Genomic DNA, 14,811 nt, shown 5'->3' on the forward strand with positions numbered 1-14,811 from the left:
CATTGTAAATTAACAATTCATGTGAAAGTGAAATTTTACGTAGGAGGCCACGCATTTTCTATTATATTAAATATATTTTTGTGGCTAGAACTAAAGAAATTTCTACGAAGATTTGCATTGATTTTTTTTAATTAAGAAATTTCTACGAAGATTCCAGTGATTTTTTTGAATTTAGAAATTTAACGTATTAATTTTTTTAATAATTATATTTTAATATTTTATTAGATATATAGAGTTAGAATCATACAAAATTTATGTTACTTTTTATAATTTAATAATGTTAAAATAAAATCCATTTTACCCAAAACTAACCCCTTCCAAATTCTGCATGTTTGACCCCTTCCAAATTCTGCATGTTTGCATGCAAATTCACATGTTCGTTTTCATATGTTAAAAAAATTTAAAATTATATTTAAAATATGAAATATAACAAATTTTTGCAACTAATAGAGTCTATATACTAGTTTAAATTCATCTTAATCCCAAATCTATTAAGGTCAGAGGGGATCAGATTTCTCGAGGTGCAAATCTCTTTTTTGCAACTAATAGAGTCTATATACTAGTTTAAATTCATCTTAATCCCAAATCTATTAAGTTCAGAGAGGGATCAAAATTTCTCGAGGTGCAAATCTCTTTTTTGAATAAAGAACGTGAGGAAAAGTTTGAATCTCGAGACATTTGATCTTAATAGATCCGGCTTTAAGATGGATCTAGCATGGTTATATAATATAGTTTTATCTATGTGTCTCTTTCTTATTCCCTCTCTCTATCTCAGACCCCCAAAATACACATTATCTTCAAATCTATCTATCTATCCCTTCCTCTTCCTCTCCATCTTCCCCCACCTCTTTCTCTCTCTCATTTAAATAGACTATACTCCACATGAATACCGTTGGTAATACCATGTGTTCTCATAAACATCGAGCTCAAAAACCATGGTTAACTTGAACAAGTTAAGTTTGCCTTAATTACTCAACAAAAAATAAAAAAAAAAATAATAACGTGGGGTTTTTATTTTAACATAGGGTTATTTTTATTTTTAATTATATTTCAAGTCTACTTTAACTACCCAACAAAAATTGTTTAAAATAAAACTAATGTAGAATTGTTATTTTAACGTAGGGTTAATTTATTTTTATTTTGACTAGTTTTATTTTTATTTTAAGTTTATTTTTTATTTTTTTGTAAGTCCAAATTCCACTCATTTGTTAAAATATATTTCTGTTTCAAGTTTATTTTAACTACCCAACAAAATTTGATTAAAAAAAGTTAATGTAGAATTGTTATTTTAACATAGGGTTATTTTATTTTTATTTTAAGTTTATTTTTTATTTTTTTGTAAGTCAAATTCTATTCATTCTTCAAAAATATGTACATCTAGAGTAGCAGCAAAAACAAGTGGTCTCACCCCGCCCAAGTTTGTTGACCATTGCATACAACATATGACAAAAGTACAAAAAGGAAACTAAGGACATCGTCGAAACCGAGAAGGTCAAAGGCACCAAAAGACAAGTAAAACGTAGAAAACACCTATAGTCATGCTAGTCATCTGACATGATGGAGGTTGGGTTGTCTAGAGCTATCCTAGAGGAGGTGGAGGTCAAAACGAGCATGTGACGTGCTCCTTGAAATGAGTCATCCAAGACTCTAGCTTCTCCACCTTCTCTGATAGCAAGTTCTATCCTTGCCAGACCACCAAAATACGCTCTCGGATGTGGCACTAAAAGTAGTGTAATTTATCCAAGGTAGCTCCGAGTTCCGCATGTTCCTCCCGTCAGATCCTTTCAACAGTTTCCAATCACTCTAGTAGGTATTGAAACAAATCTCTACAATTTTCCAGGCAACAATGTTGAATGACCCTCAAACCAAGATCCAAAGACTCTGCATCCCCTTACTGACGTGAGCCTCTATGCCCCCAAGCCCCACCCCTTGTTGATGTTCACGACGATCAACCCCCATGGCCCTTCACCGAGCCGCCACGCCCTCGACCACCCCACACACCAGCCACCATCCTTCAAGAGATTCCTGCCGACTTGCCACCCCGACGACCCACAAACACCTCCACCCCCTACTCCGTGTTCTTCAATTGAGAAGCTTGGTTCCCATGTCTCGGCAAGCAGCGCTTTGGAGGGAGGGAGAACCACCCTCTTCTCGGGGTTAGAAGCACCGACGTTGGACTAGCAGCTTCACGTGCAATCCAGAAGACCCTCTAGGCACGCCCGACCCACGTCCACCAAGCCCGCAGCATCCAATGCAGAAACCAACAACCTCCTAGACAGGGTTGCAGACTTGCACCAACCAAAAGCACACAACACCACACGAACTCAAGAGATCTTCCACCCCACCAGTCGTGCCACCCTAGTCTCGAACACACAAAGGTACTGAAATTTGAATAATTTGAATGCACAAGGACCGAAAGAAGCACATAATTTCCAACCACATTCTGAGGACCTCCCCCCCCAACCACACCAGCAACAAAAGATCACTTCTACCTCCAAGATTCTTGCTCCCTTCCCCCCAAAAGACACAAAAAAACCTCACGCGAAGAATCCAAACAACCAAATTATGGGCTGAGAAGCCAAATGAAAAAATCCATCTACAGAACCACCACCCCTCCCAGGAACAATGCTACCTATATGGTCCACTCCAACCACCGAAAAAACCGTAATAACAGAAAAACAATACAAAAATAGGCGAGAAGCTTTCAAAGGCCAATTCCACCAAGAACCACAGTTGCCAACCACTCAAAAAACAACGTTACAACTAGAAAGTTACCAATTTACAAAGCCAACAATCGGGGGGTGAACCGTGTTCCCAGGGGTACCACCCTACCCAACGAAAGCGGCATCACTTCCTTCTCCGGCGAGAAGAGAACCAGGCAAGAACATGAAGATGAAAAAAACATGAATGAAGTTCCTGTCAACCACCCTCAATCTTCGAACGACATCTCCTGCGCTCGTCAAGGCGCTACTGAATTCCACATGCATACCATTACTCCTCCATGTACGCGAGGTGAAGTGAGAGGGCGGGGGGGTCGCCCTCGACCGGGGTGCTCGCTGTTGGTCATGATGGGCCATGAGGTGCCCCATGCACTATGTCCATCATCCCCATCTGGGAATTTTAAGTTTATTTTAACTACCCAACAAAAGTTGATTAAAAAATAATAATAAAATAGAATTTTTATTTTAACATAGGGTTATTTTTATTTTATTTTGAGTTAAAATGTTTACATTACATTAGTTTCTTATTTAATTTTAATTTTATTGTTATTTTGATATATTTTGATTGACTCAAAATGTTTAGAGGACAACACAGAACATTAAAACATCTCTTATATACTAGATAGACTCAATAAATTTCACATCTTTATATATAAAAGTATTTTAATTTTTAATATTATTAAAACCTCTAGTGGAATATTTTACCGGAATATTTTTTAGTAGTCTTGACGATAGAGGGTTTAAATATATCTCAAAAGTAATTATAACCTTTTACCTCTTAGATTTAATTAAAAAAATGTTATAAAATTAAATTAAAATAAAATATTTATAAAATATTTTGATTGTGAAATAAGTTATGATTTTTGGGCATGTGGTATTGATAAGCCATGGTATTGGCCCATGGTATTGTAACAAAGTCTATTTACAAGTTAATAATATCCATGGTAAAGTTGGGGTGAATATCCATGGTTAAGAATCTTGTCATATTGTTATAAAATATTTTGATTGTGAAATAAGTTATGATTTTTGGGCATGTGGTATTGATAAGCCATGGTATTGGCCCAGGGTATTGTAATGAAGCATATTCACAACTTCATAATATCAATGGCAAAGAGGAAGTGAATAGCCATGGTTAAGAATATTGTCATATTGTTATGAAATTTTTTGATTGTGAAATAAGTTTTTTTTTTGCATAAGGTATTGATAAGTCATGGTATTGTAACAAAGCCTATTTACAAGGGAATAATATCCATGGTAAAGTGGGGTGAATATCCATGGTTAAGAATCTTGTCATATTGTTATTGTGAAAAAATAGTGATTTGATGCTATGTGATTCGTTCTCCACATTTCACTAGTTTCAATCCCACTTCTTCATGTGAGCATCACCCGATGCAATGAGTGCTAAGTGAACTATTCAAAAATCATGAGAAATTAGTCAGTTACGACTACCTCTCATGGAAATGGTCATACGTTTGAATGACTTACTTAACGCAGTTGAATCCCAAAAATGATATCTAATATAAGTCATGGTATTGGCATATAGTATTGTAACAAAACCTATTTACAAGTTAATAATATCCATGGTAAAGTGGGGATGAATATCCATGGTTAAGAATCTGATCATATTGTTATAAAATATTTTGATTGTGAAATATATTATAGTTTTTGGGCATGTGGTAATGATAACCCATAGTATTGGCCTATAGTATTATAACAAAACCTATTCACAAATTAATAACAAAATCAAAAAATAACAAACTAAATTTTATTATTTTTATTACTTTAACTTTTTTTATTAATTAAACATACTTTTAGATGTTTAGACTCATTCCCTATACTGAAATTTATATTACTTTTAATTTTTTGCTTATTAAACTTAATGTTTTATTATTAATTAAACACACATTTAATTGCTTACCCATCCTATATCCCCTTTAACTTTTTATTATTTTAAATTTTAACATTGTATTTAGAATTAACTTTTTATTATTTTTAAATTTTAACATTGTATTTAGAATGGTACAGTCCATCAGATGCGCATGCTAGTTAGGCCAGCTAATTAAAAAATTTGTATCTCGAATATGACAGGGCGTATTATTTTCAATATTGGGTTGATTCAGAAGTCCGTCCTATTCTTTTGTCCACTGCAATGCTTATTATTTTCAATATTGGGTTGTTTCAGCAGCCCAATTCTTATATTTATTTATTGTAAATTTTGGGGTCAATTATTTGACCTACTTGTCCTGACATTTAGATTATGAGATATTACAGAAATCTGCATAGGTTGATTCAGCAGTCGAATTCTTATATCTATTGTAAATTTTGGGGTTAATTGTTTGACCTACCTTGTCCTGACATTTAGATTATGAGATATTCCAAAAATCTGCATAGGTTGCTTCTTCTGTACAGGTTGACCTGACTTCACAATTTGTTTCGTTTCTCTCTCGATTAAAAGTGCCGCTGTTGAATAATAGCCGCTAGCCTTAAAAATTCACATATTGGTACTCACAGTGTTATATAAGAAGAACCAGTATACAATGATAATTGTGAACATAAAAGTTTATGTCTAGCTAATATGATAGTGAAGAAATCTTCTGCTCTGAATGGCTTCAAAGATGTTGCCACCTTCTTGAGATTCAGATGATTGACATCGGTTTGCTGTTCAAATGATTCGATACTGTAACTCTGAGGGGCGGGGCTGACTAGTTAGATTTAATTAAACGAGGGGCGATATAAGTGTAAGTCAGTAGTTTCATACTTTTCTCTCCTGCAATTTGTTTGCATATTCTGTGGCAGAGACGGTAACAGATGCCCTCGATCGTTTCTATCCACAGCTTGAACTGCGTTTCTGGTGGATGAGAAGATAAATGGTCAATCGGCTGAAGTGGGAAACAAAAAACTTGTGTATCTCAAAGTGGGCGTCTCTACTTGGGATTGGTGTTCAGGGTTCTTGGAAGAGAACAACGGCTGAATTGGATTAATATCAAAGTTGGCCTGGCCATAATGGAAGCGCCTGAGGGAATCTGCAGGCGTTTTTTCTCTACTCAGCTCATATGTTTCTTGTTTTTCTTCACTTGCGGGCTTGTTTCTGGAATTCCCAATTCGGCCACCAATCGGCTTACCCTCGGTTCTTCACTGACTCGTCAACAGAAGAGGACTTGCTTGGTTTCCCCCAATAAAACATTTTCCGCTGGATTTTATGAAGTGGGTCAAAATGCTTATGCTTTTGCCATATGGTATACTCAGACCCGAACAGTGGCCTGGGTGGCCAACAGAGAGCAAGCTGTCAACGGAAGAGATTCAAGTCTTTCTCTGGAGAATGATGGAAACCTCGTTCTGTGGGATGCAGATGGTAGCGTTGTGTGGAGTACCAACACCGGGAACACGAATGTAAAAGATGCGGTTCTTTTAGAAACGGGAAATCTGGTGTTACGCAACTCTTCAGGTGATCAGTTTCTGTGGGAAAGCTTCCAGTCTCCAACCGATACTCTTCTTCCATCTCAACCCCTTGATAATAATGCGGAGTTAGTATCCAGATTAGGGAACTCCACGTTTAAGCGAGGATACTATCATCTCTCTTTCAATAGTGAAAACGTTCTTCAACTGACTTACCAGGGATCAGGCATATTGACCAACTACTGGCCTAATCCTGACAAAAAAATGTTTGATAACGGCAGAAACCCATACAATAGCAGCCGCCAAGTGGTGCTGGACGACTTCGGTAGTTTGGTCTCAAGCGATGGGTTAACCTTTAACGTGTCAGATTATGGAAAAGGCCCCAAGAGAAGATTAACTTTGGACGTTGATGGAAACGTCAGACTATACAGCTTGGTGGAAAGCACAGGTCTATGGAATATAACATGGATGGCTATTCTTCAACAATGTTACGTTCATGGCTTCTGTGGAATCAACGGTCTCTGCATATACACTCCGAAGCCCAGCTGTACCTGCCCCCCTGGTTTTTACAGGAAAGATTCCACCGATTGGTTCCAAGGTTGCGAGCGCAATAAACCACTGAGTGCGTCCAGTACAAAGCTTATTTATCTTCCACATACAGATTATCATGGCAACGATCAAAGTTACACTAAAAATAAGATAACGTTTAAAGAGTGCAAAGATTTGTGCATGAATGACAGCAAATGTGAAGGCTTTGCATATAGAATGGATGGCAAAGGAGCTTGTTATCCTAAGGGTTTACTTGTCAATGGATATCGATCTCCGAATCAGCAAAACCACATGTATATCAAAGTTTCTAACAATGATTCTTCTGTTTCTAATATCACTGGTGCGTCTCAGCCTTTGCCATTAAACTGTCAGGCGTTGACTCCCATTGTGTCTCAGACGGGCCAATACAACAAGCATAAGGCAGGAAGCGTTGTCAAATATACGCTAGGATTTGCGATTGCCTTTGGTGTCGCAGAGCTGGTTTGCGCAATATTTGGATGGCGGTATATGCTTAGAGTATTTAGAGATCATGGCTATGATAGTCTAGGTTACTCAGTGATTCCCGGGGGATTCAAGAAGTTCAGCTTTTCAGAGTTGAAGAAGGCGACTGATAACTTCAAAATAAAACTGGGGGAAGGAGGTTTTGGGACGGTGTACAAAGGCGTGCTTCCCGATGGTGAGGTGATAGCGGTGAAGCAACTAGAAGGGCTATCCCAAGGTCATGATCAGTTCTGGGCAGAAGTGAGTATGATTGGGAGAGTCCATCACATGAATCTTGTTCGTATGTTTGGCTTCTGTGCGGAAAGAAAACACAGGTTGCTCGTTTATGAGTATGTTGAAAATGGGTCTCTCGACAAGTATCTGTTCACAGAAAACAATGATAGAGTTTTGGGCTGGAAAGAAAGATTTGGGATTGCAGTAGGCACGGGCAAGGGTTTAGCCTACCTCCACGAAGAATGTTTGGAATGGATTCTGCACTGTGACATCAAACCCCAAAACATACTTCTGGACAAGAAATTCTGTCCCAAGGTTTCTGACTTTGGGTTAGCAAAGCTGGTAGACAGAGATCGAGCATTCTCCTTCTCCACAATTAGAGGCACGCGGGGCTACTTAGCACCGGAGTGGGCGATGAATCTGCCAATCACGGCCAAGGTGGATGTTTATAGCTTCGGGATTGTTTTGTTAGAGATAGTGACTGGACGAAGCTCGTTGTCAGACTGTGGACATTTGGTGCAATGGATGTCTGCAATGATGGGGGAAGGCAGAGGGATTGAGGAAGTAGTGGATCCCAAATTGCATGGAAATTTTGATTCGGAAGAGGTGGAGAGAGTCCTAAAAACGGCTCTGCTGTGCGTGCAGCAAGAAAAGGATGTGAGACCTTCCATGAGTGTGGCCATCGAGATGCTTTCTCAACCGGACTTCTTTACCGGAACATCCTCTTCGTCGTCTTCTGCAGTATAGAGTTAACGGTCTTCTTTTCCGTTGAAGCACCACTCCATTCCTGGGGTAAGAAAACAAAAATCCAATTTCAGATTTTTTTCTTAATGCTGAAGCTGTACCAACCAGTTTTCGACCAGCGTAATGTTCTTAACTTCGCAAAAATAAGAAAAGGTACTTATCATCCTTCATAAAATATATATATATTAATGCTCAGTTGGAATGGTCATTAAATGCAAGGTTGAATTGTTCAACGTCTTTTTGCATTGCGTGCGTACAGCTCATACAAAATTTAAGTTACTCCCCTATTTTATTATTATTGAACTTTACCATTTAGCTGAGAATGAAATCCATTTTCCGCAAGATTAAACTCTTCCAAATTCTACATGTTTGCGACGCAAATATTCCTGCTCGTCTTTCTATGTTAAAAAATTTAAAATTATATTTAAAATATGTCACGGAACATATAACAAGGTTTTGCGACCGATAGTCTATATCAGACAAAACTCAAGTTACCTCAAATATTTGAAATTCAACTCTTTTTTAATCTCAAAATGGAATCTGTTTCTTAGAAAATTAACTTATCAAATTGCTACGCTTAATTTTTGACATTGTATTTAGAATACGACACCGACTTCATCACATGCGAGGTTAGAGCTGTTAATTAGAAGAATTGTATCTCGAATATGACAATGCTTATTATTATTATTGCTTCTTCTACTGTACAGCTTTGACGTGACTTCACAATTTGCTTCGTTTACAAGAAAAAATATAAAATAATAACGCTTCGCGTAAAAATTCACATCTCGCTACTCAGACATTGCTTTATGAAAAATTATTTATACAATGAAAATGGTGAACGTAAATGGCAGAGGATAAGAAAAAAAACTTATACTGTGCGGACCAAATAACTGGCGGAGTCTATCGAATCCACGATTTCGACTTTGTTTTTTTAGTCTTTCTTTGCCGGTGATCCTCTCTCGGCGCTTTTTCCATCTCGAGTATTTTGATTGGCCCATCCCAACTCAATCTCTGTTACTCCCTGCTCAGTGTGGCACCTGTTTCTTATTTCACTTAGTGTTATTTTTTAGATCACGCATTTAATGTTATTTTATGTGGGGAATAATGCTTAATTTTGTTACTGAAAATTAGTGACAAATTAATTAGCAAACTAAATTAGTGGCAAATTAGTAAGTAGATTTTGTGTACTTTGTGTAAAATTAGGGTAGCAAATTATTAGGGAGATCAGTTCACTATTAGCTTTCAGAAGATTGGTAGTGTCATCAGATTTGATTGATACTTATATTAGTAACAATTTTACTATATAACAATGTAGTTAATGGTTTAATTTAATATGAGACACAGTGACTGTGTTTCATTTGTTATTTTTTTTTATGTGTTTTTCTTCATAATTATGTTGGATTATCAGCTAGCTTAAAAAGCCAAATTTCTTTTCTACAAGTGGTATCAGTGCAGGTAAAATTGTTTTGGCTTAAAGTTTTATTGTTGGAATTTCGCCCAAGTTAATCATGTCGAATTCTAACCAAATGCTCTTTCTAGAATTTGATGGGAACTATTATGATTATTGGTGCATTAAGATGTTTACTTTTTTTATTGGAAAAGATTTGTGAGAGATTGTTGAATCAGGGTATGAGGAGCCAGCTTATTGGAATGCCCTTACAGCCAATGAAAGAACAACGAGGAAGTAAGCAAGGAAGAAGAATGCTCAATCTTTGTTTCACATTCAGATAGCTCTTGATAAGAGCTTATTTCCAAGAATATCAGGAGCGAAAACTCCCAAAGATGCCTCAGAGACTCTACAAGAAGCTTACCAAGGTAGTGATCAAGTTAAGGTGGTCAAGCTTCAAACATTGAAGTTAGAGTTTGAGAATTTGAAGATGCAAGCTGAAAGTGTTAGTGACTATTGTGTGAGAGTCAAAGATGTGGTCAATAAAATGGTTACACTTGGAGAAACTGTAAGTAATGAAGTTTTAATTAAAAAGGTATTGAGATCTTTAACACATAGATGGAATCATGTTTCCATAATTATGGAATAAAGTAAGGATTTGACAAAACTACAGTGTGATCAATTGGTTGGATCCTTGATGTCTCATCAAAAATGATTGAAGGAACATTTTGAAGATGTAGAGAAAGCTCTTTCCTCTAAATTACAAATTACAAAGAATGAAAATGCAAACAACACTAGTACCAAAAGAAATCAAGGTCAAGGTAAATGGCAAAGCAAAAATTCTTCAAGAGGTAGAGGAAGAAGTTGCTCAAGAGGAAGAGGTAGTTTTAGAGGAAGAGATAGAGGTAGATTTGATAAGAGAAATGTTCAATGTTACTATTGTAACAGGTATGGACACTTTGAAAGAGAACGCAGATTGAAAGAAGGTAAAAATGCTAGCTATGCTCAAGAAAGTGGTGAGTATCCTCTAGATCACTTTTTTTTTTTTTTTTTTTTATCTTATGCCAAAGGTGAAAATACTAGTAAAGACGTTTGGTACCTAGATTCTGGATGCTCTAACGATGTGACAGGGAATGGGAAGTTGATTTCAGCAACGGATGGAAGTTTCAAATCCAAGGAGCTTGGTGATGATAAACCATTGGAGGTTGCTGCCAACAGAGTTATGGAGGTCCAAACAAGAGAAAGTATAAAGAGTATTCATGACATTTATTATACTACACAATTCTATGATAAGAATAAGGGAAATAGGGTGATCACTGTTGTGCCTATGACAAGAAATAGGATGTTTCCCTTGAGGTTTGATGAAAATAACAACAATCTTGCAAATATGGCTTATGAGGATTCAAGTTGGTTATGGCATCTCAGGTATGGGCATTTAAATTTTTATAGTTTGAAGTTTCTAACCTCACATGCATTAGTTTCTAGTTTTCCCAAGGTAGAAGAGAATAAGGAGGTTTGCGAAGGATGTGCTAAAGGAAAGCATGCAAGGGAAAGGTTGCCAAAGGGCACTGCATGGAGGGCTCATCTCCCACTTCAGCTTGTTCATTCAAACATATGTGGTCCTATGCAGACTAAGAGTTTGGGTAAGTCATCATATTTCATTAGTTTTATTGATGACTACTCACGAAATTGTTGGGTATATTTTTTGAGGGCCAAAAGTGAGGGCCTGGATACATTCAAGAAGTTCAAATCCCTTGTAGAAAATGAGAAAGGGTGCAAGATTAAATTTTTGCAGACTTACTGTGGAGGAGAATTCTGCTCAAAAGCTTTCCAGAGTTATTGTGATATGAATGGCATCAGGAGGTAGCATACTACGACATACACACCCCAACAGAATGGCATAGATGAAATGAAGAATTGTACCATTGTTGAAATGACAAGGTGCATGTTACAAACTAAGGGATTGAGCAATTCTTATTGGGGAGATGCAGTTGCTACAACAGTGTACATCCTCAACCGTAGCCTCACCAGTGCACTAAAAAATATGACTCCTTAGGAAGCTTTGGTATGGAAAAAGACCTAATGTTAATCATTTAAAAGCTTTTGGTTGTTTGGCTTATGTGCATGTACCTGATCAGAATAGAAAAAAGTTAAATGCAAAGAGTGAGTTATCTATTTTTATTGGGTATAGTGAGACAAGAAAGGCTTATAAATTGTATAATCCTCTAACAAACAAGCTTATTGTCTCAAGAGATGTAATTTTTAATGAAGGGAGAGTTTATGATCATCAAAAAGGCCATGTTGAGAAGATAAAATCTATTTTGAATGATGATATAATTGTTGATATTGATCATGAGGAGCCAACTAATGTTTCTGTAACTAGTGGGTTAACTCCACCAAGCAGCCCTTTATCAATTTATTCAATATCAAGTTCAAGTCCAACTTCTTCTCCAAGTTCTACAAGGAAGGTAAGAAGATTGAGTGATATTTATCAGAGGAGTGCAAATCAAGAACATGAAGAAATTCCAATAGGTGACATAGTCAATTTCGCTTTATTAGCCAAGGTTGATTTTGAACCATCATGTTTTGAAGATGCCTTTATTGATGAAGGTTGGATGCAAGCCAATGTTTCTGTAACTAGTGGGTTAACTCCACCAAACAGCCCTTTATCAATTTATTCAATATCAAGTTCAAGTCCAACTTCTTCTCCAAGTTATACAAGGAAGGTAATAAGATTGAGTGATATTTATTAGAGGAGTGCAAATCAAGAACATGAAGAAATTCCAATAGGTGACATAGTCAATTTCGCTTTATTAGCCAAGGTTGATTTTGAACCATCATGTTTTGAAGATGCCTTTATTGATGAGATTTGGATGCAAGCCATGCAAGAAGAGATGGATTCCATTCAAAGGAATGTCACTTGGAAGTTGACAGAGCTTCCACATGACAAGAAAAATATTGGCACCAAATGGGTCTATAATACTAAATTTAACAGTTATGGGAGAGTTGAAAGACACAAAGCAAGATTAGTTGCTAAATGATTCACATCGAAGTATGGAATTGTTTATGAAGAGACATTTGCACCAGTAGCAAGACAAGAGACCATTAGAATGTTGATTTCGTTAGCAGCTCAGAAAAAGTGGAGCATACATCATATGGACGTGAAAAGTGCCTTCTTGAATGGGTACTTAGAAGAGGAAGTATATGTGGAGTAGCCACAAGGTTTTGAAGTGAAAGGAAAAGAGAATAATGTCTACAAGTTGAAGAATGCTTTGTATGGTCTCAAGCAAGCACCAAGAGTGTGGTATGCTAGGATTGATGGATACTTTCAGGAAAATGGCTTCCAGAGAAGTAAGTGTGATGCTACCCTTTACTACAAACAAGAAGGTATTAATATTATAATCATAAGTTTGTATGCTGATGATCTATTGTATATGGGTAGTAGTTCTAAGATGAATGATAAATTCAAAGTTGCTATGATGAATGAATTTGAGATGAAAGATCTAGGCATCATGAAATATTTTCTAGGAATGGAGGTTTATCAAAGTAAGGATGAGATTTTCATTTGTTAGACAAAGTATGCACACGATATGTTAAATAAATTTGATATGATTGATTTTAATCCATCCCCTACTCCAAGTGCTCATGGGGATGTGTTATGTAGAGATGATGGTTTTGATTTAGTTGATGAGAAAACTTACAGAAGTATTGTGGGGAGCTTGATATTTCTAACCCACACAAGGCCTGATATTACGTATTCAGTTTTACTTGTTTCAAGGTATATGACAAATCCATTCGAAATACATACGAAAGCAGCCAAGAGGATTTTAAGGTATGTGAAAGGAACTCTAAATTTTGGTATTCATTACTACTCTTCTGAAAAGTTCAACCTTGTTGTATTTAGTGATTCAGACTGGGGAGGTGGTATTGATGACCATAAGTCCACATATGGAAATTGTTTCTCTTTTGGTTCTAGTTTGATTACATGGAGCTCAAAAAAATGAAGCATTGTTGCCCTCTCATCCATAGAAGCGGGTATGTTGCAATTACCTTAGCAGGTACACAAGCTCTTTGACTCATAAAAATTTTGGAAGAAATTGGAGAGAAACAAGTTCAGCCTACAGTGATTTATTGTGATAATGTAAGTGCCATCAAGTTAGCAAAGAATTTGGTTCGTCACAGTAGGACAAAGAATTTTGACATGAAATATCACTTCATTCGAGATTTGGTGTAGAAGAAGGATATTGAATTGAAGCATATAAATACTCAGGATCGGCTAACAGATATCTTCACCAAAGTAGTTGTAAAAGCTCAGTTTTTGGCACTACAAGATAATTCAGTAAATCCTCATTAATCATTAAGAGGGAGTGTTAGGAATAATGCTCAATTTTGTTATGTAAATTGTTGACAAATTAGTCAGCAGATTTTGTGTTCTCCGTGCAAAATTAGGGCAGCAAATTATTAGGGAGGTCAGTGCTCAAAATTAGTTTACAGAAGATTGGTAGTGTCAGTAGATTTGTTTACAACAGTTTTGAGCTCACACAGTGAGTGTGTTTTAATTATTAATTTTTTTATTTTATTTTTTTTTATGTATTTTTCTTCATAATTATGTTGTATTATCAGCTGGCTTAAAAAGCCATTTCATATTCTACACCTCCATGGTAAAAATTTCAAAATTACGCCAAACTTAGGCCTAAATTTTTTGCAACAAAATGATATCGGGAAGAGAGTTACCATCCCTAAATGCTTCATTGATTATGGACACTACTACTGATCATAGCTTAATATCATCCATGTTGAAACCACAATTTTTTTTAGGAATCAATCATGATATTCTTTTTTTAGTTTTGTATCAATCATGGTATTATTTTCATTTTCATATATACAAACATGTGTCCATTTTGAATTTTTGGTTTTTACTTAAATAACTTAGCTATGATTTAAGATGAGTTATAAATGTTCCATGAAATTTACTAAGTTTTACCAACTTTTAAAAAATTCAAAAAATATCCATCAAATTTACTAAATTTTAGTGTCTTACATAAATTTTTGGTTTATGGTTTTAAAAAACGTTCAAATATTCCCATAAAATTTACTAAACATAAAAAAATTATAATGTGTAGCTTTAAAAATTCACATGTATGTGTATGAAATTTATTAGCTTTTTAAGAGTAGGGGATCTTTTCTCATTACATTATTAAATTATTAGTCCCTGCCATCTGGCATCCGGTAGGGACTATAGTAATCGATATGACCCGACTTAGCATTAGTTCACCCCTTTCCTTCTCTGTTATACGGCGG

At 36.0% G+C, this 14,811-nt stretch overlaps 1 protein-coding gene across 1 annotated transcript; it reads left to right on the forward strand.

Annotated features, from left to right (window-relative positions):
* The first annotated feature begins 5,530 nt into the window (after positions 1 to 5,530).
* On the forward strand, positions 5,531 to 8,141 carry LOC149186429 (putative receptor protein kinase ZmPK1). The gene has a single exon (XM_089412612.1). The coding sequence runs from the start codon at positions 5,724 to 5,726 to the stop codon at positions 8,124 to 8,126; it is 2,403 nt and encodes an 800-aa protein (XP_089268738.1). The 5' UTR covers positions 5,531 to 5,723; the 3' UTR covers positions 8,127 to 8,141.
* Positions 8,142 to 14,811: the final 6,670 nt, after the last annotated feature.

Source organism: Pinus tabuliformis, chromosome 3_1, assembly GCF_031772625.1.
Source record: "Pinus tabuliformis cultivar Carrire ecotype Pingquan chromosome 3_1, CPIR1, whole genome shotgun sequence".
Lineage (NCBI taxonomy): Eukaryota > Viridiplantae > Streptophyta > Pinopsida > Pinales > Pinaceae > Pinus > Pinus tabuliformis.

Coding starts and splice junctions, on each gene's coding strand:
- LOC149186429 (XM_089412612.1), top strand. CDS start 5,724: ATGGAAGCGCCTGAGGGAATCTGCAGGCGTTTTTTCTCTACTCAGCTC.